This window comes from Elephas maximus, chromosome 11 (assembly GCF_024166365.1).
Source record: "Elephas maximus indicus isolate mEleMax1 chromosome 11, mEleMax1 primary haplotype, whole genome shotgun sequence".
NCBI classification, from domain to species: domain Eukaryota; kingdom Metazoa; phylum Chordata; class Mammalia; order Proboscidea; family Elephantidae; genus Elephas; species Elephas maximus.
The window spans coordinates 103,301,000-103,323,605 of NC_064829.1; the positions used below are offsets into that span (position 1 = coordinate 103,301,000).

Consider the following 22,606-nt stretch of genomic DNA (forward strand, 5'->3'; position numbering starts at 1 on the left):
CTAGTTGGTTCCAACTCATAGAGACTCTACGAACAACAGAACGAAACACTGCCTGGTCCTACACCATCCTCACAATTGTTGCTGTGCTTGAACCCACTGTTGCAACCACTGCGTCAATCCACCTTGTTGGGGGTCTTCCTCTTCTTTACTGACCTTCTACTCTACTAAGCATGACTTCTTTCTCCAGGGACTGATCCCTCCTGAAAACATGCCCAAAGTATATGAGATGCAGTCTCGGCATGTTTGCCTCCAAGGAGCACTCTGGTTGTACTTCCAAGACAGATCTGTTCGTTCTTTTCGCAGTCCGTAGTATATTCAATATTATTCCCCAATGCCACAATTCAAAGGTGTCAATTCTTCTTTGGTCTTCCTCATTCATTGTCCAGCTTTCACATGCATATGAGGCAATTGAAAACACCATGGCTTGGGTCAGGCACACCTTAGTCCTCAAGGTGATATCCTTGTTTTTCAACACTTTAAAGAGGTCTTCTGCAGCAGATTTGCCCAATGCAATGCGTATTTTGATTTCTTGACTGCTGCTTCCATGGCTGTTGATTCGGGATCCAAGCAAAATGAAATCCTTGACAACTTCAATCTCCTCTCCATTTATCACGATGTTGCTCATTGGTCCAGTTGTGAGGATTTTTGTTTCCTTTATGTTGAGGTGTAAACCATACTGAAGGCTGTGGTCTTTGATCTTCATCAGTAAGTGCTTCAAGTCCTCTTCACTTTCAGCAAGCAAGGTTGTGTCATCTGCATAATGCAGGTTGTTAATGAGTCTTCCTCCAATCTTGATGCCCCATTCTTCTTCATATAGTCCAGCTTCTTGGATTATTTGCTCAGCATACAGACTGAATAGGTATGGTGAAAGGATACAACCCTGATGCACACCTTTCCTGATTTTAAACCATGCAGTATTCCTTTGTTCTGTCCGAACAACTGCCTCTTGATCTATGTACAGATTCCTCATGAGCACAATTAAGTGTTCTGGAATTTCCATTCTCTGAAATGTTATCCATAATTTGGTATGATCCACACAACCGGATGCCTTAGCATAGTCAATAAAACACAGATAAACATCCTTCTGGTATTCTCTGCTTTCAGCCAGGATCCATCTGACATCAGCAATGATATCTCTGGTTCCATGTCCTCTTCTAAATCCAGCTTAAATTTCTGGCAGTTCCCTGTCAATATACTGCTGCAGCCACTTTTGAAAGATATTCAGCAACATTTTGCTTGCATGTGGTATTAATGATATTGGTCAATAATTTCCACATTCAGTTGGATCCCCTTTCTTGGGAATAGGCATAAATACGGATCTCTTCCAGTCGGCTGGCCAGGTAGCTGTCTTCCATATATCTTGGCATAGATAAGTGAGCTCTTCCAGCACTGCGTCCGTTTGTTGAAACATCTTAATTGGTATTCTGTCAACTCCTGGAGCCTTGTTCATCACCAATGCCCTCAGTGCGGCCTGGACTTCTTCCTTCAGTACCATTGGTTCTTGATCATATGCCACCTCCTGAAATGTTGAACGTGTACTTATTTCCTCTCCTTTTGATGTTTCCTGTGCCGTTTAATATTTTCCCTGTAGAACTCTTCAGTATTGCAACTCGAGGCTTGAATTTTTTCTTCAGTTCTTTCAGCTTGAGAAATGCTGAGCATGTTTTTCCCCTTTGGTTTTCCATCTTCAGGTCTTTGCACATGTCATTATAATACTTTGTCTTCTCAAGCTGCCCTTTGAAATCTTCTGTTCAACGCCTTTACATCATCATTTTTTCCTTTTGCTTTAGTACTCAATGTTCAAGAGCAAGTTTCAGAGTCTCTTCTGACATCCATTTAGGTCTTTTCTTTCTCTCCCATGTTTTTAATGACCTCTTGCTTTTTTCATGAATGATGTCCTTGATGTCATTCACAACTTGTCTGGTCTTCAGTCATTAGTGTTCCGCGCATCAAATCCATTCTTCAGACGGTCTTTAAATTCACGTGGGATGTACTCAAGGTCGTACTTCGGCTCTCATGGACTTGTTCTAATTTTCCTCAGTTTCAATTTGAGCTTGCATATGAGTAATTGATGGTCTGACCGGCAGTCGACCTCTGGCCTTGTTCTAATGATATTATGCTTTTCCATCATCTCTTTCCACTGATGTGGTTGATTTGATTCCTGTGTGTTCCATCTGGCAAGATCCACGTGTGTAGTCTCCATTTACGTTGTTGAGAAAAGGTATTTGCAATGAAGAAATTGTTGATCTTACAAAATTCTATCATGCCATCTCCAGCAACATTTCTGTAACCAAGGCCATATTTTCCAACTTACCAATCCTTCTTCTTTGTTTCCAACTTTTGCATTCTAATCACCAGCAATTATCAGTGCATCCTGACTGCAAGTTCAATCAATTGCAGACTGCAGAAGTTGGTAAAAAATCTTCAATTTCTTCATCTTTTGGCCTTAGTGGTTGGTGTGTAAATTTGAGTAATAGTCATATTACGTGGTCTTTCTTGTAGGTGTGTGGATATTATCCTATCACTGACAGCATTGTACTTCAGGATAGATCTTGTAATGTTCTTTTTGACAATGAATATGACGTCCTTCCTTTTCGAGTTGTCATTCCCGGCAGAGTACACTATATGATTGTCTGATTCAAAATGGCCAATACCAGTCCATCTCAGCTCGCTAATGCCTAGGATATCAATATCTATGTATTCCATTCATTTTTGACAGTTTCCAATTTTCCTAGATTCATACTTCCTACATTGCAGATTCTGATTATTAATGGATGTTTGCAGCTGTTTCTTCTCATTTTGAGTTATGCCACATCAGCAAATGAAGGTCCTGAAAGCTTGACTCCATTCATGTCATTAAGGTCAACTCTACTTTGGGGAGGCAGCTCTTCCCCAGTCATATTTTGAGTGTCTTCCAACCTGAGAGGCTCATCTTCTGGCACTATATCAATTTTCTGCTTTCATTCATAAGGTTTTCACTGGCTAATTATTTTCAGAAGTAGACCACCGGGTCCTTCTCCTTAGTCTATCTTAGTCTGGAGGCTCAGCTGAAACCCGTCCGCCATGGGGGATGCTGCTGGCATTTGAATATCAGTGGTATAGCTCCCAGCAACACACAAGCCCCCACGGTACAACAAACTGAGACACATGGGGGGGAAATGTATATTAAAAAAAAGATGGATATAAATAAGGCTATAAATACAGGTGTAGATGGATATAGATGTAAAGATATGGATACATCTGCAGATTTGTATATATATAAGGATGTAGATATTATCAGGAGGCACAAATCCTTGGAGAATAACATCAGGCTTGGTAGAGGGTCATTGAAAAAGAGGAAGACCCTCAACCAGATGGATCAACACAGTGACCGCGACAATGGGCTCAAACATGCCTACTATTGTGAGGATGGTGCAGGACTGGGCAGCGTTTTGTCCTGTTGTACAGATAGTCCCCGACCTACAACGTGTTTGAGCTACAAAGAACCGCACTTACAACCACCTTTTTTTTTTTTTGTACAGCTTATCGTTATATATACTACACAAAGTGTTGCAGCATGTAACTTGCTGATGTTATCGTTCTCAGATGTTCACTTGCAAATGTTCAATGTTGTGATTTAATGTTCAAAACACTGCCATATAGCAGGCTATGGCAGTAATAATGAAAAATAAAAAATAAAAAATGAGGTATTCAACTTACTTCAGAACTGACTTACAATGGAGTTGTTGGAGCAGAACCCCATTATAAGTTGGGGACTACCTACATATGGGGTGGTTATGAGTCAGAACGAGTTCAACAGCATCTAACAACAATAACATAGATATATATATACCTGGTGGCACAATGGTTAAGCATTTGACTGATAACCGAAAAGCTGGAGGTTTGAATCCACCCAGTCATCCTGTAGAAGAACCTGGCGATCTGCTCCGATGAAGATTACAGCTAAGAAAACCCCATGCGGGCAGTTTTACTCCATTATATAGGGCCACTATGAGTCGAAATTGACTCTATGGTACCTAACAACAACATAGATGTAGATGCAGACATAGTGACATGTATATAGGTGTTGCTTTAGGGTCTTTGTAGATGTAATAAAGTGAAGGATCTTGAGATGAGATCATCCCGGATTATCTAGGTGGGCCCTAAATCCAATGAGAGTGTCCTTATAAATGACAGTAAAGAAGACACACAGACACACTGAGAAGGCCATGTGAAGATGGAGGCAGAGACTGGAGTGATGCAGCCACAAGCCAAAGAAAGCCTGGAGTTACCAGAATCTGGAAGAGGCAAGGAAGGTGTGATGGTTAAGGTTGTGTGTCAACTTGGCTGGACCATGAATCTCAGTGATTTGGCAGTTAAATAATGATGTAGCTTGGCAGTTATGTAATGATGTGGTTATCCTCCATTTTGTGACATAATGTAATCACCTCCATCATGCGGTCTGATGTGATCAGCCAATCAGTTGTAATGGGAATTTCTTTGGGGTTATGGCCTGCATTCAATATATATGGATGTTCTGGCAAAACTTGCTGACTTTTGCTCACTCTAGATTCTGCATCCAGCTCATCATCTGACTTCCAGTTCTTGGGACTTGAGCCTGCAGCCTGCCGTATTGCCTGCCAATCTTGGATTAGTCAGTCTCTGAAGCTACATGAGTCCGAAGAACCCTCTAGTTTGACACCTGACCCATGGACTTGGGACTTGCCAGCCTCTACAATTACACGAGCCATTTCCTTGACATAAATCTCTCTCTCTATGTATATATATGTATGTGTGAGTATGTGTATGCTTCACTGGTTTTGCTCCTCAAAACCCAGCCTAAGACAGAAGAATTCTCACCTACAGCCTTCAGAGGGAGCATGGCCCTGCTAACACCTTGATTTCAGACTTCTGGCTTCCAGAATTGTGAAAGAATAAATTTTTGTGGTTTTAAGCCACCAAACTTGTGGTAATTTGTTACAGCAGCCACAGGAAACTAATACAGACACAGATATGGATGTAGATCTGAATGTAGATGTAGAGATATAGATAAGGATACAGCTGTAGATAGGGATATAGATGTATATAGACATAAACACTGATGTAGACAGATATGACTATAGATCTTTTTTATGGCTGAATAATAGTCTATTGTATGGATGCACAATATTTGCTTATCCACTCATCTGTTGATGGACAATTGGGTTGCTTCCACCTTTGGCTATGGTGAATACTGCTGCTGTGAACATTGGTGTACAGTTTTTGTTTTAGTTCCTGTTTTTGATTCTTTTGGATAGATACCCAGAAGTGAACTTAACTGGATATGAGTTAATTTTATATGTTTCTGAGGAACCACCAAATTGTTTTCCACAGTGGCTGCACCATTTTACATTCCTACCAGCAACGTAGGAGGGTTCCAATTTCTCCATGACCGCCTGTGTTTAAAGTACAGCTGCAAAGCATGAGGCTCCCAGGACCCTTGACTCTGCGTTTCCCTCATCCTGAGACCAGCACCCATCCCACCCCTCCTGGTGTCCCAATTCCCCCAGGGGACCCGCCTCACCCCATGGGCCTATAGCCTTGTGGTTAACAGCTCTGGATTTAGGAAAACCTAGGGTGCAAATCCTGGCTCCATGGCTCGCTGTCTGTGTACCCTCAGGGTAAGTGGCACCACCTCTCTGTGCCTCAGCTTCCCCATCTGGAACATGAAGGCTGTGTGGCATTGTGGGTGATCAAATGAAATCACAGCTTTAAATTCTTAGCACGGTGCCAGGCATAAAAGAAGGGTTCGAGACTATTATTATTAGTTGAATTTGGGACAATGACAGGAGGTGGAGAACAGCGTTTTTTCTCACCCACTTGGCCTCTGCCCTCCCTCTACTCCGGAACAAGTGTCTCTTGAGCGCCTCCTGCAGGCCGGGCCGTGCCAGTGCAGAGGAATGCTGGCAGAATCCTAGCACAGAGCTGGGAACAGGGCAGACACAATCCCTGCCCTGAGAGCTGGCATTCTGGTGGGGACACAGACAGTGAAGATGGCCAGCAAACTCTAAATATGTTGGAAGTGGCAAAAGTGCTGAGCAGTGCTCGAGGCAGGGTCCTCACGTGAGATGGCAGGACCTGAGCAACCCTCTCAGCACAGATCTAAGGCCGCGAGGGAGATGGCTAAGTAGGTGAGACAGTGAGACGGAAGCAGGTAGAACAAGTGCAAAGAGAGCAGTTGTGGCTCAGTGGTAGAACTCTCGCCTTCCACGCGGGAGACCTGGGTTTGATTCCAGCCCAATGTACCTCATGCACAGCTACCACTTGTCTGTCAGTGGAGGCTTACGTGTTGCTAGGATGCTGAATAGATTTCAGTGGAGCTTCCAAACTAAGACAGACTAGGAAGAAAGGCCTGGCAATCTCCTGAAAATCAGCCGGTGCAAACCTGTGGATCACAATGATCTGATCCAGGGCGGCTAATGACAGAACAAGTGTGAAGGCTCTGATGCTGACAAGGGCCTGGAGGGTTCCAGAAACAGCAAGGAGGGAGTGGGGTCTCAGTGAACTGAGGGGCAGCGGTAAAGCAGAGGAGACAGAAGTAAAAGGCTGGGAGACAAGGATTTGCCAGTCATGGAGGAATCTGGTTTTTACCTAAGACTGGTTTCACATGGGTGAGGGGTCTAAGCAGAGGGACTCACACCTCAAAAGAGCTCCACAGGCTGAGTTTCCCCATCTGTCATGTGCTGGAGTGTGTGGGGTGAGGGGCAGTGGTATCTGTCACTCTGGCTGCCAAGCACCTGACATCCCCTGATAGGTGAGGGCAGGCACCTTCCCTCTGTGCTCCTGAGTAACAGGTAATCCCTTTGCCTGCCCAGGGTGGCCAGAGGTTGGGCCTATGACCTAATCAAGGCTACTGACAGGTGGGAGGGCAGAGGAAAGAAAACAGCTTAAAAGGGACCAAGGGTGGGAGACTCTGGGTCCCAGCTGCCTGAGTCAGCTCCATCCAGAAGGCACTTGTCCTGAGTTCACTCATCATTGCTGATGGGGGCCAGGGTCTTCTGATACCCTCCCTTCCAGTTCTCAGCCTCTCCTTCAGTTTCTTTTGCAGGTGCCTGTTACGGATTGAATTATGTCCCCTAAAAATATGTGTTTTAAATTCTAACCTCTACACCTGTGGTGGGTCCCTGGTGGTGCAGTGGTTAAGAGCTCAACTGCTAACCAAAAGGTCAACAGTTCAAATCCACCAGCAGCTTCTTGGAAACCCTATGAGGCAGTTCTACCCTGTCCTATAGGGTTGCTGAGTCAGAATCAACTTAACGGCAACAGGTTTGGTTTTTTGGTTTGTTCACATGTGATTATAATCCCATTTGGGAATGGGATTTCTTGGTTATATTGAGACAGTATTAGTGTAGTGTGTGTCTTAAGTCAATCTCTTTTGAGATGTAAAGAGCAGATTGAGTAAGCAACCAAGCAGGGATGGGGGAAGATAGAGATCTCCAAGGAACCAAGAAACAGAGCCCTCCTAAACTGAATTTTTCTTTTTTTGTTTCCCCCTGAAACCTCTCCAGCATTCGTTATTGTCTATTTTTTTTTTTTTTTTGACTAGTGCCAGTAATGTTGGGATATGATAGTACCTCACTGTAGTTTTTTATTTTTGTTATTGTACTTTAGATGAAAGTTTACAGAATAAACTAGCTTCTCATTAAAGAATTAATACACATTGTTTTGTGACATTGGTTACCGACCCCACATGTCAACACTCTCCCTTCTCAACGTTGGGTTCCCAATCACCAGCTTCCCCCTCTCCCTGCCTTCTTGTCCTTGCCCCTGGGCTGGTGTGCCTCTTTAGTCTCGTTTTGTTTTATGGGTCTGTCTAATCTTTGGCTGAAGGGTAAACCTCAGGAGTGACTTCATTACTGAAATAAAAGGGTGTCTGGGGGCCATACTCTCAGGGTTTCTCAAGTCTCTGTCAGGCCAGTAAGTCTGGTCTTTTTTTGTGAGTTAAAATTTTGCTCTACATTCTTCTGCAGTTCTGCCCAGACTCTTTATTGTGATCCCTGTAGAGCAGCCAGTGGTGGTAATCGGGCACCATCTAGTTGTGCTGGACACATTCTGGTGGAGGCTGTGGTAGTTGTAGTCCACTAGGCCTTTGGACTAATCTTTCCCTTGTGTCTTTGGTTTTCTGCTTTCTCTCTTGCTCCCAACGGGGGAGGCTGGTGGAGTATCTTAGATGGCCGCTCACAAACTTTTAAGACCTCAGACACTACTGACCAAAGTAGAATGTAGAACATTTTCTTTATAAACTATCTTATGCCAATTGAGCTAGATGTTCCCTGAGACCATGGTCCCCACAACCTTCAGCCCAGTAATTCGGTCCCTCACGGAGTTTGGATGTATCTATGAAGCTTCCATGACCTTGCCTTGGACAAGTTGTGCTGGCTTCCCCAGCACTGAGTACTGTCTTACCCTTCACCAAAGTGACCACTTATCTATCGTCTAGTTAGTGTTTTTCCATCCCCACCTCTATCCTCCCTTGTGACCATCAAAGATTTGTTCTGTGTAAACCTTTTCATGAGTATTTAGTCTCATACAGTATTTGTGCTTTTGTGATTGACATCTCACTCAGCACAATGCCCCTCAGATTCATCCCTGTTGTAAGATGCTTCACAGATTCATCATTGTTATCATTGCGTCATACTCCACTGTGTGTACCACAGTTTGTTTATACCCATTCATCTATTGATGGGCATCTAGGTTGTTTCCATCTTTTTGCTATTGGGAACAATTCTGCAATGAACATGGGTGTGCATATGTCTATTCATCTGACATCTCATTTCTCTAGGATGTATTCCTAGGAATGTGATTGCTGGATCATATGGTATTTCTATTTGTACAGAAGGGGGAGTACATGCCAGCAAACAGGGCAAATGTTTCATAGTAGGTGAATCTAGATAAGGAGCATACAGGTGTTCTTCATATTACTCTTGCAACTTTTTATGAAGTTTAAAAAATTTTTTTCAAATAAAGTTAAAAAAAAAAAAAAGTGAAATCAATCAGGATTTTATGTGGAATGCCAGTTTGCAATCCAGAATTGAGTCATCCTTAACATGTAGGGCCAAGCAAGTGCCAAATTAAATTCCAGAATGGGAACTTTTCTGTAGGAAAGATCACATCTCTGGGCTTAATTTAGGGCTCAACCAATGACTTTTATTTTTTATCAAAAACTAAAAAAAAAAAAAATTTCCCCCAAAAGGGTTGTCACATGGTCTTGGTGAGGTTTAGCATGTCAGGCTGTGCCTTCCAAAGATGACTGCCACGATGTCTCCTGTCCCACACGCTCCTCTGCACTGTGACCTTGCCACTTCCATCAAGGGGTGGAGTCTGTTTCTCCAACCCCTTGAATCAGGGTTGGCCTCAGTAATTGCCTGACCAACAGAATACGGAGGAAGTGATGCTGTGGGACTTCAGAGGCTGGGTCACAGGCAGCTGGGAATGCACACTCTTGGAACACAGCCACCATGCTGTGAGAAGCCCAAGCCACATGGAAGGGCAATGTGAAGGCGCTCCAGTCAACGGTTCCCAGCCAACAGCCTGCATCAACTGCCAGTCATGAGAGTGGGCCATTTTGGATGTCCAACCAGTCGAACCTTCAGATAACTAGTCCCAGCTGCCATCTAACTGCAAACACCTAAGACCTCAAATGAGAACCGCACAGCCAGGCCCTGTCAACCCACGGAACTGAGAAAGACAGTAAGACATTTTTTTTTAAGCCAGTGAGTTCTGGAGTGGTTTGGACCTTTTCCAGTCTTTGGAATGTCCTGCCTTTGTTTACTTGGGGCCTTGGGCCACACCAAATAATCTATACTAACAATGTGCGTTGAAGTAAAGCCTTTGAGCTACAGGGTATCAACTTGACCTCGGAGAGGCTGGAGACTAAGGTTTGCCACGTGGGTGGTCAGCACGTCTACGTGACCAACCTCCAATCAAAACCCTGGACACCAAGGCTCGGGTGAGCTTCCATGATTGGCATTACTCCAAGGGTGTTGCCACACATCGCTGCTGTGAGAATTAAATGCTGTCCATACAACTACATCGGGAGAATAAGTGGAAGCTCTTTGCACTTCTTCCCTTTGCTGATTTTAGTCTGAATCATTCAGCTGTAATAAACCGTAATTGTGAACATTACAACTTTTTCAAGCTCTGTGAATCCTTCCAGAAAATCACGGAACCTAAGGGGGGTCTTGGGGACTCCCAAGCTGTACCAGCAAAAGATAGCTGTAAAACTCAATATGCCTGAGGATATTATTATCCCATCTGTAGACCTGAAGCATCCCTCGTAACAGTCATTATGCAGTTGATTATTCGTCTCTTGTGGGAAATAAATGGAACTGGCAAATTGGGACTCAAGCCTATTTTCCTTAAGACAGTCAGAAACCCCTGGGCACCTTCCCCCAGCGAGGCAATCACACTCACCGCCATGCTCACTTGCTTCTGGAGAAAAGGGTAGCTTCCCTGCTCACCCTCCCTGAATGCCACCAGACCAGGACTGTGGTTGCCTCATTTCTGCCCCAGCTCGGGAGGCACCAAAGGGGCCAAAGTACTCACCACACTCCACACCCTGGGGTGTTATTTGCCCAGAGACAATCCCCAGGTCTACATTTCCTCAGAAAAAGGTGGGCCCAGAAGAGCTCAGAATTGAGAATAGAAATCTCACCAGGGAGCCAAAGCCAGGTGGAACAGCCTGAATGGGATGTATTGTCACTTTTGATAGGGAATAAAAGGGATGAGAGAAAGGACCACCTGGTCTTCGTTGCCAACTGGAAGTTTCGGCCTCATTGCTTAATGTAAAGAACCAAAACTGGGCCTTCCTGAGAGGGGTTGCTGTTCCTGTTAGCTGCTGTCGCGTCTATTCTGACTCACGATGACCCTATATGTACAGAACAGAACTGCTCTGCTGGGTTCTCAAGGCTGTGACCTTTGAGAAGCAGACTGCCAGGCCTGTCTTTCATGGCGCCTCTGGCTGGTTTCAAACCACCAACCTTTTGGCTAGTCATCGAGCACTTAACCGTTTGTTGTGCCCAGAGAAGTCCCCCCAGTCCTGGCAATGCCCTCGGTGCGCCAATGAACTTGGGCTGCGGAGGGCAGGGGCGGCACTGAGCAGGGGCTGAGTGGGATACTCGCTGGACAGAACGGGCAGAGGACTCGGTGAGGAGGGTCTTCCAGCTCCCACTCCTGCCCGGCCCTGCTGGCCCATTCTGGGCCTCAGTCTCCCCACACACACAACCACCTGCTGACAGGGGATTTCCTACCCTAGGTGGCATCAGAACTCTCTCTCTGGGGCCTACCACAACCACAAACACAGAAATGGGCTGGCTTTGAGGGCGATCTCTGAGCACCCAGATACAGGACCCCTCAGCTGCTGTGTCCACCTCCCACCCTTGACCAGACCCCTCAGCCTCTTTCTCCCCAAAAACCTGGCCAGTTCCACTTCCTCTATCCTGGGGCACCAAGAGAAAAAGGACGGGGGCACTGCTGGTTCCCTGTCCCCCTGGATCTCCGGAGGAAATGGGAACCCTGGCCACTCCACTATCTGGAGACAGGCTGACTTACAATAATGACTTTATTTTAACATATTTAATTACAGACATAAAATAGCTGGAGAAGGGGGTGGGCCCCAGCCTAGCCCCACCCTGGGGCTACCAGGAAGGGGGCTGCAGGTGAGGCCTCCCTGATGACCCTCCTTCCGGGGGGTCTTCCTATGGCAGGGGCCCTATTGCTTTAGCGGGGGGAGGAACCATGCAAACAAGAGGGGCAGGGAAGCCTCGTGGCCCCCATCCACCCCGAGGCTGGCTTCCCCCCAGAATGCCCGGGCTGTGCCCCCCCGACCCCGGCCTCTCCACCTCCTTCCTCTTTGTCCAGGGAGCTGACCCTCTGGCCAGCCCTCTGCTCTGCCCCCCACCCCCTCTGCAAACCTAAAGGGGGAATAAATACAAACTTTACAAAGTAAAAGGGGGTCCAACGTTGCCCTTGGGGCCGGGCCTGCTCTGTCCCCCGGCCTGGTCCGGGGTCCGTGGGAAGCGGAGGGCCCTGGGATGCAGGCCTCCCTCTCTGGACTCCTCACATCATTCCTAACTGCAGCAGCGTGTTGGCATAGGCCATGGGCTTGACGTTGGGATGAGGCTGTGGAGCAGGGTAGGCAGGGCAGACAGAAAGACACAGAAACAGGCTGACTTCAGGGGGATCTCTGAGCACCCAGATGCAGGAAACCCACCCCCCGCCCCCAAAGCTGCTGTGCCCACCCCCCTTGACCAGGCCTCTCAGCCTCTTCCTCCTAGGTCCGGGCAGAGACGTACAGGGACCTGAGGGCAGGAACTCACCACTGCTGTGAACTGGTGGAACTGGGGCCGCAGGTCAGAGCCCCGGAGGTGGATGTACGAAGCTTTATTCCCCATCTGGTCACTGCAGAGACAGGGCCAGAGTGGGCAGTGTGGTCAGGGGCTGGGTGGGGCTGCAGGACAGGAGAAGAAGGAAGGGCCAAGCAGAGAGGAAGAGGGGCAGTCGAGGGGAGGAGCCCTGAGGAGGCTGATGATGGAGAGTGGAGAGCCAGAAGGGAGAGGGAAGACACAGAGATGGAGACCACAACAGACAATGACGGAAACAGAGACGGAGATCTTGAGACAGCCAAAATGATGGAGACAGAAGAGGACGTAGATGGACAGAGAGACCGAGACGGGAGAAAAGATGACTGGGGGAGAGAAAAATTCAGACGAAAGAGAATGGGCCCAGAGGGCACAGGCAGGAGGAAGGTGAGAGAAGCAGACAGGGGAAGGAGGTGAGGGAGGGTGCGGCAGGCCAGGTGCACAACAGAGCAGGGGGCACACACACCCTTGAAGCAGGACTCTCGCCAAAACCTAGACTCAGATGGGATCGTGCCTCCAGCTCTAACAGCCAGTGCCCAGGAAGTACAGGGGCCGGGGAATGTGGCAAAGGGCACTATGGGGCTATGTAAGCTGAGTCCAGAGCGCAGGACCCCCTGCAGGATAAATGACCTGGTTCCTTCAACAAATCAATGCCAGTGGGGAGAAAAAGAGGTGCAGGGAGCTTACAGATTCAGAGACTGAAAAATGTGCCCCTGGTTTGGGTTCTGCCTTGAAGAAATCAACCAAGGAAAGACGCTTTATACAAAAGCAGAACGAAGAAACGGAGCTCTGGCTGGAGTCAGATGGTGGAAAGGGGTTACTGCCCACGTTTTAAAGGTGGGGTAAGGGGGTCATGGTTATGTTAAGAAAGAAGTTCTGTTCTTTATGAAGCACAATGAGGTGTCCATGGACAAATGAGAAGCTGCCTGGGCTTTGCTCTGAAATAAGCCATGGTTTGGGGTGGGAGTGGTGGGAGCTGACAGATTGGCCCTGAGGTGATAACCAGGGCAGGTGGAGATGGCAATAATGGGGTTCATTAAACTATTTTATCTGTATCTTTGAAATTTTTCATTAAAAAAACAAAGAAAAGGCCCGTGGGCTGGGGCTGGGGAGGAGAGGCCGTGGGAGGCGGGGACGCACCAGTAGTTGGGGGCAGAGAAGACGGTGACGCAGCGGCCACCATGTGCCACCTCATAGCCCTCGGCCTTGACCTCGTGGCTGCGGATGATGTAGTCCAGGTGGTTCTCCTCCAGGAAGGCCTTGGTGACGTCAGGCCCGAACTGGCAGCTCACACCTCGCTTGCTGACGGAGCGTCCGTTCTGGGACAGGTGGGGTAGACAGGAGCTCAGAGTGGCTATCTGTCAGCCCTGCCCTGCCTGCTGCCCACAGCCCACACCTACTGGCCCGGCCCACCCTCCCAGGCACTCACCTGCGGCTGCGGGTCTGACCAGAGCAGGTCACACATGGGACCTGCGGGGAGTGGAAGGGGTGTCAGAGCACATCAGGGACATTCCAGGGATGCCTGCCAACCCTTTCCCTGGGGTGGGTATTCATAGGCCACCCCAAGACCCTGCCCACCACCCAGCCTGGGTCAGGGTAGGCAGGGGACACCTGTGCAGAATGCACTCCAGAGCCACTAGCTGGGGTCCTGAACTGGCCGCAGTGAAGGCAGCAGCCTCCCCAAGGGTCCCCCCCACCATCCCCTTCAAGCCATCATCACCCCACAGCCAGAAGGTGTTTTCCACATCACAACTCAGACCAGGTCTCTCTCCTGCTCAAAGCTTCCTGTGGCTCCCATCACTTTAAGAATAAAGACCAAACTCCTCACTGGGCCCAGAAGGCTCATCGTGACCTGGCCTGTTAACCAACGTCCAACATCAACTCCCCTGAACTGCCACCTGCTCTCCCTGAAAACCTCTGTGCCAACTGCCGCCTGCTCCTCCCACCTGCAAGTGCTCTGCTGTGTCAATCCTCTGCACATCCGGAGCCCTTCCCAGGCTCGGTGCAGCTCAAACATCACCTCCCCAACCACCCATCTCACACAGTCCTAAGCACAGCCTGCTCACACTGTGTGTGAGTGACTGAGTGTCAGTGTGTGTGTCCTCCATAGACTTCTCACAGTTGTGTGTGTGCACGGGACTATGCCAGTGTGTCAGCAGCTGGGCTCAAGAGCGAACAGATGACCATGGTTACTGACATCCCTCCAGGGAGGTGCACCGACCCCAGGAACAGATGAGGGACAGAGCTCATGGGTGCAACTGAACCTGTGGCCAGGTGGGATCACAGCTGAGGTCTGAGCCCACGAGGTCCTCTGCTCTGGGAACGTGAGCCCCATGAAGGGCAGGGCTGCCCACCCGGCCCCACCCACTCACCTGAGTCTGGGGGCTGCCGATTTCGCTCAATCTTCCGAATATCATCCAAGGTGATGCCATCTTCACTGAACAAGCCCCCATGCATGATCTGGGGGTGGGGGCACTGTGAGGGGAGGAGCCATCTGCACCCCAGCCCCCAACCCCCTTCCCCAGGGGGTGCCATCCCTGGCCACTGCGCAGGTGGCGGTGGGGTGGGGCCCACTGCCATCCTCACCAGCACTTTGCCATTGATACACTGGGCCAGCGGGAGCCATTCGAACACCTCACTGAACAGCTCGTACATCTGGGCTGTGTACTTGGCCTTCACCTCGCCCTCGAAGCCGTAGATCTGGTTCATGTTGTCTGTCTCATGATTGCCTGGCCGACAGCGGGACAGAAGCGGACTTTAGCCTCCAGGCCCCCAGGGCATCTTCAGCATCCCTTAGTCAGGCCTGGGACCCAAGGCCCCCAGGGACATTCATGCACCAGCTCACACCCTTCACAGAAATAGGATGTGTGCACCCGGTGAGGTGTGTTGTGTTCCCACTGTGTCCCCATGGCTGGACGGCTGGTCACAGAGCCGGCTTAGTGGCTCAAGAAACCTAAAGGTTGGAGTCCACCCAGAGGTGCCCTGGAAGAAAGGCCTGGCAAGCTTCCAAACACTCAGCCACTGGAAACCCTAGAGAGCACAGTTCTACTCTGCTACACATGGGGGCACCACGAGTCGGAATCAACTCAACAGCAACTGGTTTCGTTTTCCTTCCTCCTCTAGGAAGTGGGCGTAACGGCCCTGGAGCCTCAGGGCCCTGGTGAGGGTATGGGAGGAAGGGAACAGCCCCAAGGATGACAGTACCTTCTGTAACTGTTTCCTCAGTTACTGTTCCATACCCTTGTACAGTTTAGACAAAAGGCGTCCCTTCGAGACCCCTGACTGCCACCTGCTGGGAAGGGGCCATAATCCACATGTCTATCCCTGCCGTGTGCGGGTGAGCGCTGCTCCCCCAGTGATACCGTCCCATAGCGCACGGCCTGTCCCGCCTCACATGGCGGCCTGTGCCCAGGCTCGGTGGGCCCACAGATCCCCGCCCGCACTTGCCAGAAGAAAAAACAGAGGCTCCGAGGGGAAGCAAGTGCCCCGCTCGGCCCCACATGGCCCCCCAGAGCCCGCCACCTCCCGGCTCACCTCGAAGTAGGTGGAAGTGATCTGGGTACAGGAGCTTAAAGCCGAAAAGGGTGAGGATCACTTCTACGGAGAAGGAGCCGCGGTCCACAAAGTCACCATTAAATATCTGCCCCGCTAAGGAAAACACAGAGGCGGCTGCCTTGCCATGCCCCAACTTCCTGTCAGCACCTCCTGAAGAGCTGGGAATGGCACGAGGGCACGGGGGAGGGGCCAGGCCTCAGTCCCTTCCTCGCCATGTGGAGGGCCTCTGAGGACAGTGCTGAGGTCCTAATCTGGCCTGGGGGAAGCACTGGGTGGTCAGCTCACCATGAATACGGGCCCAAAGCCACAGTGGAGATGGGGTATGGGTCCTCCTACCCAGCCCTGTCTTGGCCTAGTGGCCCCACAGTGACCATTTATCAAGCAAATATCACATTAGCAAATACTTACACAGCACCACCTGTGGCCTGTCCTTAGTCCTCACATGTACTGACTCACATAATCCTCACAATAACCCCGCGAGGCAGGCCCTATTATCAACATTTTATAAACGGGGAAACCAAGGCACCAAGCAGCAAAGGAACTGGTGAACAGGTGGTACATGGCAAAGCCAGGACGGAACCCAGGTAGGGCAGTGCCAGGTGCTGTGTGTAAGTGGTCTAACAGCCCCATTTTACAGACAAAGAAAATGCCCAGAAAGACTGAGCCGCCTACCCAAGGCCACACAGCATATGGGGACTGGCCCACAAGGCCAGCCTGCTGCCCACCCACACCGTGGTGCCTGGGCAGCCACTCAAGGCGTTTCCTTTCACACGCTCATGGCTTTTTCTCTGGCAGGGTCCCTCTCCCTCCTGCACCCTAAATCCAAGTGTGTGTGTGGGGGTAAGACAGAAAAAGGGTCTGCTCTTCTGAGAAAGGATACGTAGGGGTTGGTCTCAGAGGGTAAACCGTTGAGTTCAAATATGTTGAGAAGGTCATAGAACTGGCCGTGGGTGTCCCCGCACACTGTAATCTTCTCTGTCTGGAAGAAAAGAGGCCACGGGAGAGGGAGGGGCCCAGAGACAGACATGGGGAGGGGGCAGAGGAGAGCAGAGAGGCCAAGAGGTCACGGCAGACCAAGAAAGACCATGTGAGAGACACAGTGGGGGACAGAGATGTGATGAGGGCAGGACAGAGACCAAGAGGCCAGGAAGGAGCGACATCAGGAGGAAAGACACAGTGGGGGGTGGGGAGAGATGTCCCAGGGCAGGGAAAGGGTGGGGGGGAGAGCAGACCAAGACAGGTGAATCGGTGAGGTCCTGGGCTCCGTGGCCCTGCCCCAGCCAGGGAGCCCCTACCTGCCCCCCTACCTGCTGTTCCCACAAACCACCTCGCGGCACGCACCTCTTTGAGTGTAGTCTCCACGAGCGTGCTCAGCTTTGAGAGGACTTCTTTGACCTGTACCAGAATCTGGAAGGCAGGGCGGGCTATGAGTGGGGCTGGATGGAGGGCCCATCACCCACCCAAATGCCCAAGAGATGCCCCTGGGCTGGGGGCAGGGAGAGGGCGGGGCATGGGGGACCAGAGAGGTGGGTGGCCCCTAAGCTGTATTCTGAGCGACCTAATGCAACACTTAAACATCGGGATTGCTTCACACGAAAATCCGCTGTGTGCCATCGAGTTGACTGCGGCTCATAGTGGCCCCATATGACAAAATGGAACTGCCAATAGGGTTTCCTAGGCTGTAATCTTTTAGGACTGTGAGCACAGCGCAGGACCAGGCAGTGTTTCGTTCTGTTGTACACAGGATTGCTATCAGTCAGAATCGACATGACAGTACCTAACAACAACTATCTTTATGGGAGCAGATCACCAGGTCTTTTCTCCGGAACAAGGAGCCACTGGGCAGGTTTGAACCACCAACCTTTAGGTTAGCAGCCAAGCGCTTAACTGTTTGCACCACCAGGGCTCCTAGACTCTTAGCTTCTCTAAAATAATCAACATCATGAGGAAACACACAGATGGATCTAGATTATAGCGCATTTTATGTAACAATTGCCCAGACACTTGTAAATGCCAGTATCATCAAAGACTCCTAAAAAAGTCTGTAAGGCTGTTCTAGATTAAGAGACTAAGAAGACAAAAGAACAACATGCAATATTTGATTTATTTCCATGGATTCTGGATTAAAAGAAACAAACAGCTAAAAAGGATGTTTTAGGGACAACTGGGGGAAATCAGAATATATCTCTGAAAACGTGCATAGTATCATCTTTTACATATTGAAGATGGCCTTGACAATGTCATGAATATTTGCCAGTGTTTGCATTTTTTAATTACCTTCAGCAAAATTTTACTTGCGTATGGTATTAATGATATTGTTCAATAATTTCCACATTCTGCTGGATCACCTTTCTTTGGAATGAGCACAAATACAGATCTCTTCCAGTTAGTTGCCCAGGTAGCTCTCTTCCAAATTTCTTGGCACAGACGAGTGAGCACTTCCAGCACTGCATCCATTTGTTGAAACATCTCAACTGGTATTCTGTCAATTCCTGCAGCTGTTTTTTTCGCTAGTGCCTTCAGTGCAGCTTGGACTCCTTCCTTCAGTATCATTGGTCCTCGATCATACGCTACCTCCTGCAATGGCTGAACATTGACCAAATCTTTTTGGTGCCACGACTCTGTACTTCTTCCATCTTCTTTTGATGCTCCCTGCATTGTTCAATATTTTGCCCATAGATTTCTTCAATGTTCCAACTTGACGCTTGAATTTTTCTTCAGTTCTTTCAGCTTGAGAAATGCCGAACATGTTCTTCCCTTGTGGTTTTCTAACTCCAGGCCTTTGCACATGTCATTATACTACTTTGTCTTCTCGGGTTGCCTTTTGGCATCTTCTGTTCAGCTCTTTTACTTCAACATTTCTTCTGTTCAGTTTAGCTACTCTATGTTCCAGAGCAAGTTTCAGAGTCTCTTCTGACATCCATTTTGGGTCTTTTCTTTCTTTCCTGTCTTTTTAATGACCTTCTACTTTCTTCATGTATGATGTCCTTGATGTCATTCCACAACTAGCCTGGTCTTCGCTCATTAGTGTTCAATACATCAAATCTACCCTTGAGATGGTCTCTAAATTCAGGTGGGATATTCTCAAGGTCAGACTCTGGTTCTTGTGGACTTGTTCTAATTTTCTTCAGCTTCAACTTAACTTGCGTATCAGCAACTGATGGTCTGTTCCACAGTTGCCCCCTGGCCTTGCTCTGACTTGACTGATACAGAGCTTTTCCACAGTCTCTTTCTACGGATGTAGTCAGTTTGACTCCTGCGTATTCCATCCTGCAAGGTCCACGTGTATGGTCATGTTTATGTTTTTGAAAAAATGTATTTGCAATGAATAAGTCGTTGGTCTTGCAAAATTCTATCCTGCAATCTCCAGAGTCATTTCTACCACCAAGGCCATATTTTCCAACCACTGATACTTCGCTTCCAACTTTTGCATTCCAATCACCAGTAATTATCAAAGCATCTTGGGTGCATGTCTGATCAATTTCAGAAGGCAGAAGTTAGTAAAAATCTTCAACTTCTTCATCTTTGGCATTAGTTGCTGGTGGGTAAATTTCAATAATATTCATATTATCCGATCTTCCTTGTAGGCATGTGGATATTATCCTACACTGACAGCACTGTACTTCAGGACAGATCTTGAAATGTTCTTTTTGACAATGAATGTGAAGCTATTCCTCTTCAAGCTGTCATTCCCGGCATAGCAGACCATATGACTGTCTGATTTAAAATGCCCAATACCAGTCCATTCCAGTTCACTAATGCCTAGGATATCTATCTTTGTGTTCCATTTCTGACCTACATATATAAGTAGACTTCAATCCATTGTACTGCCAGAGATAAAGAGGGACATTTCATAAGGAACAAAGGGTCATTCATCAAAAAAGCATAACGATCCTGGATGTGTGTATACCTAATAAAAGAGGTTCAAAATATATGAAGCAAAAATTGACAGACCTACAGCGAGAAACAGGCAAACCCAAAAGCATAGTTGGAGACTTTAACAATCCTCTCTCAATAACTGATTGAACAATTAGAAAAAAATACTAAGGATATAAAAGATTTTTAACAGTGGTATCAACCAACCTGACCTAACTGACATTTATAGAACCCTATACAGAACCTATGAACTGCAAAATATATATTATTTTCCAGTGCTCACTGCATAGTCACAAAACAGAGCTAGAAATAGCAGTAAATTGAATCATACTGAGTAAGCAGAACTACTTTTATTCAACAATGTACTCATCAAACACCACCATTATGAAAATGAACAGACACACCAGAGACTAGGAAAATATTTGCAAACACTTATACCCGACAAAGGATCACATCTAGAACACATAAAGAATCCTACAAATCAACAATAAAAAGACAAATAACCCAATTAAAAAATGAGCAAAAGACTTGAACACTTCACAAAAGATACATGAATGGTCAACAAGCATGTGAAAAAGTTCAACATTATTAGTAATTAGGGAAATGTAAATTAAAATCACAATCATTAAAAAAAAAAATCAGTGCTCTCTTCGGCAGCACATATACTAAAATTGGAACAATACAGAGAAGATTAGCATGGCCCCTGCGGAAGGATGACACGCAAATTCGTGAAGCGTTCCATATTTTTAAAACATTTACAGATAAACACAAGCTTAGAGAATTTGCAAAAACCAAACCAAAGCTACAAGAATTACTAAAGGAAATTGTTTGGTCAGAAAATCAATAATATCAGATACCAACACAACACAAGGTCATAGAACAGAACATCCTGATATCAAGTCAAATAGGGAAATCACAAAAACAAATTAAGATTAATTTTAAAAAGAAAAAAAAGCTCAAAACAGGGAATCATTGAAGTCATTATGTAAAAGATCACAATGATCAAAAAGAGGGACTAAATACAGGAGGCATAGATCTTCCATATGGAGAGGAAAACAAGGCGATATAGGACGATACAAGTTAGGTTTTTACTTAGAAAAATAGGGGTAAATATTAAGGTAGCCACAAAGAGGTCTAACAATTCCATAATTCAAAATAAAAACCAAGAAAAACATAATGACTCAGCGAACATAAATTGAACTACTATGAAAATGAGGAACACACAATTTACAAAGAAAAACGTCTCAGCACAAAAAAGTAAGTGGAAAAATGAAATTGTCAACAACACACACAAAAAGGCATCAAAACGACAGTACTTAAACTCATACTTTTCTATAATTACGCTGAATGTAAACCGACTAAATGCACCAATAAAGAGACAGAGAGTCTCAGACTGGATAAAGAAACAAGGTCCGTCTATATACTGCCTATAAGAGACACACCTTAGGCTTAGAGACACAAACAAACTAAAACTCAAAGGATGGAAAAAAATATATCAAGCAAGCAACAATCAAAAAAGAGCAGGACTGACAATATTAATTTCTGACAAAATAGACTTTAAAGTTAAATCTACCACAAAGGTTAAAGAAGGACACTACATAATGATTAAAGGAACAATTTACCAAGAAGATATAATCATATTAAATATTTATGCACCCAATGACAGGGCTGCAAGATACATAAAACAAACTTCAACAGAACTGAAAAGTGAGATAGACACCTCCACAACTATAGTAGGAGACTTCAACACACCACTTTTGGTGAAGGATATGACTTCCAGTAAGAAGCTCAATAGAGACACGGAAGACCTAAGTGCTACGATCACCCAACTTGACCTCACAGACTTATACAGAACACTCCACCCAACTGCTGCAAGGTATACTTTTTTTTCTAGTACACATGGAACATTCTCTAGAATAGATCACATATTAGGTCATAAAGCAAACCTTTGCAGAATCCACAACATCGAAATATTACAAAGCATCTTCTCAGACCACAAAACCATAAATGTAGAGATCAATAACAGAAAAATCAGGGAAAAGAAATCAAATACTTGGCAACTGAACAATACCCTGCTCAAAAAAGACTAGGTTATAGAAGACATTAAGGAGGGAATAAAGAAATTCATAGAATGCAACGAGAATGAAAACACTGCCTATCAAAACCTCTGGGACACAGCAAAAGCAGTGCTCAGATGTCAATTTATATCGATAAATGCACACATACAAAAAGAAGAAAGAGCCAAAATCAGAGCACTGTCCCTACAACTTGACAAATAGAAAGCGAGCAACAAAAGAATCCATCAAGCACCAGAAGAGAATAATAAAAATTAGAGCTGAACCAAATGAATTAGAGAGCAGAAAAACAATTGAAAGAATTAACAAAGCCAAAAGCTGGTTCTTTGAAAAAATTAACAAAATTGATAAACCACTGGCCAGACTGACTAAAGAAATACAGGAAAGGAAACAACCCGAATAAGAAACGAGATGGGCCATATCACAACAGACCCAAATGAAATTAAAAGAATCATATCAGATTATTATGAAAAATTGTACTCTAACAAATTTGCAAACCTAGAAGAAATGGATGAATTCCTAGAAAAACATTACCTACCTAAACTAACACAATCAGAAGTAGAACAACTAAATAGACCCATAACAAAAAAAGAGATTGAAACGGTAATCAAAACACTCCCCCCAAAAAAAGGCCCTGGCCCGGACAGCTTCAGTGCAGAATTCTACCAAACTTTCAGAGAAGAGTTAACACCACTACTACTAAAGGTATTTCAAAGCATAGAA

The 22,606-nt window shown here is 46.7% G+C and overlaps 1 protein-coding gene and 1 non-coding gene across 2 annotated transcripts in view; one reads left to right on the forward strand and one right to left on the reverse strand.

The window, feature by feature from the left end:
* Positions 1–11,841: 11,841 nt before the first annotated feature.
* The window catches only part of PPP5C (protein phosphatase 5 catalytic subunit), a 32,726-nt gene continuing 21,961 nt past the window's right edge, over positions 11,842–22,606 (reverse strand). Inside the window, exons 6-14 of the mRNA XM_049900472.1 lie at positions 17,274–17,339; positions 16,813–16,911; positions 15,912–16,017; positions 14,964–15,106; positions 14,750–14,837; positions 13,807–13,847; positions 13,518–13,696; positions 12,336–12,417; positions 11,842–12,138 (exon numbers count right to left, since the gene is read on the reverse strand). Of these exons, the coding sequence (XP_049756429.1) occupies positions 12,076–12,138; positions 12,336–12,417; positions 13,518–13,696; positions 13,807–13,847; positions 14,750–14,837; positions 14,964–15,106; positions 15,912–16,017; positions 16,813–16,911; positions 17,274–17,339 (867 nt within the window). The 3' untranslated portion in view covers positions 11,842–12,075. The remainder of the gene's footprint in view (positions 12,139–12,335; positions 12,418–13,517; positions 13,697–13,806; positions 13,848–14,749; positions 14,838–14,963; positions 15,107–15,911; positions 16,018–16,812; positions 16,912–17,273; positions 17,340–22,606) is intronic.
* On the forward strand, positions 20,450–20,556 carry LOC126086384 (U6 spliceosomal RNA). The gene has a single exon (XR_007519476.1). It is a non-coding gene; the product is annotated as a U6 spliceosomal RNA (small nuclear RNA).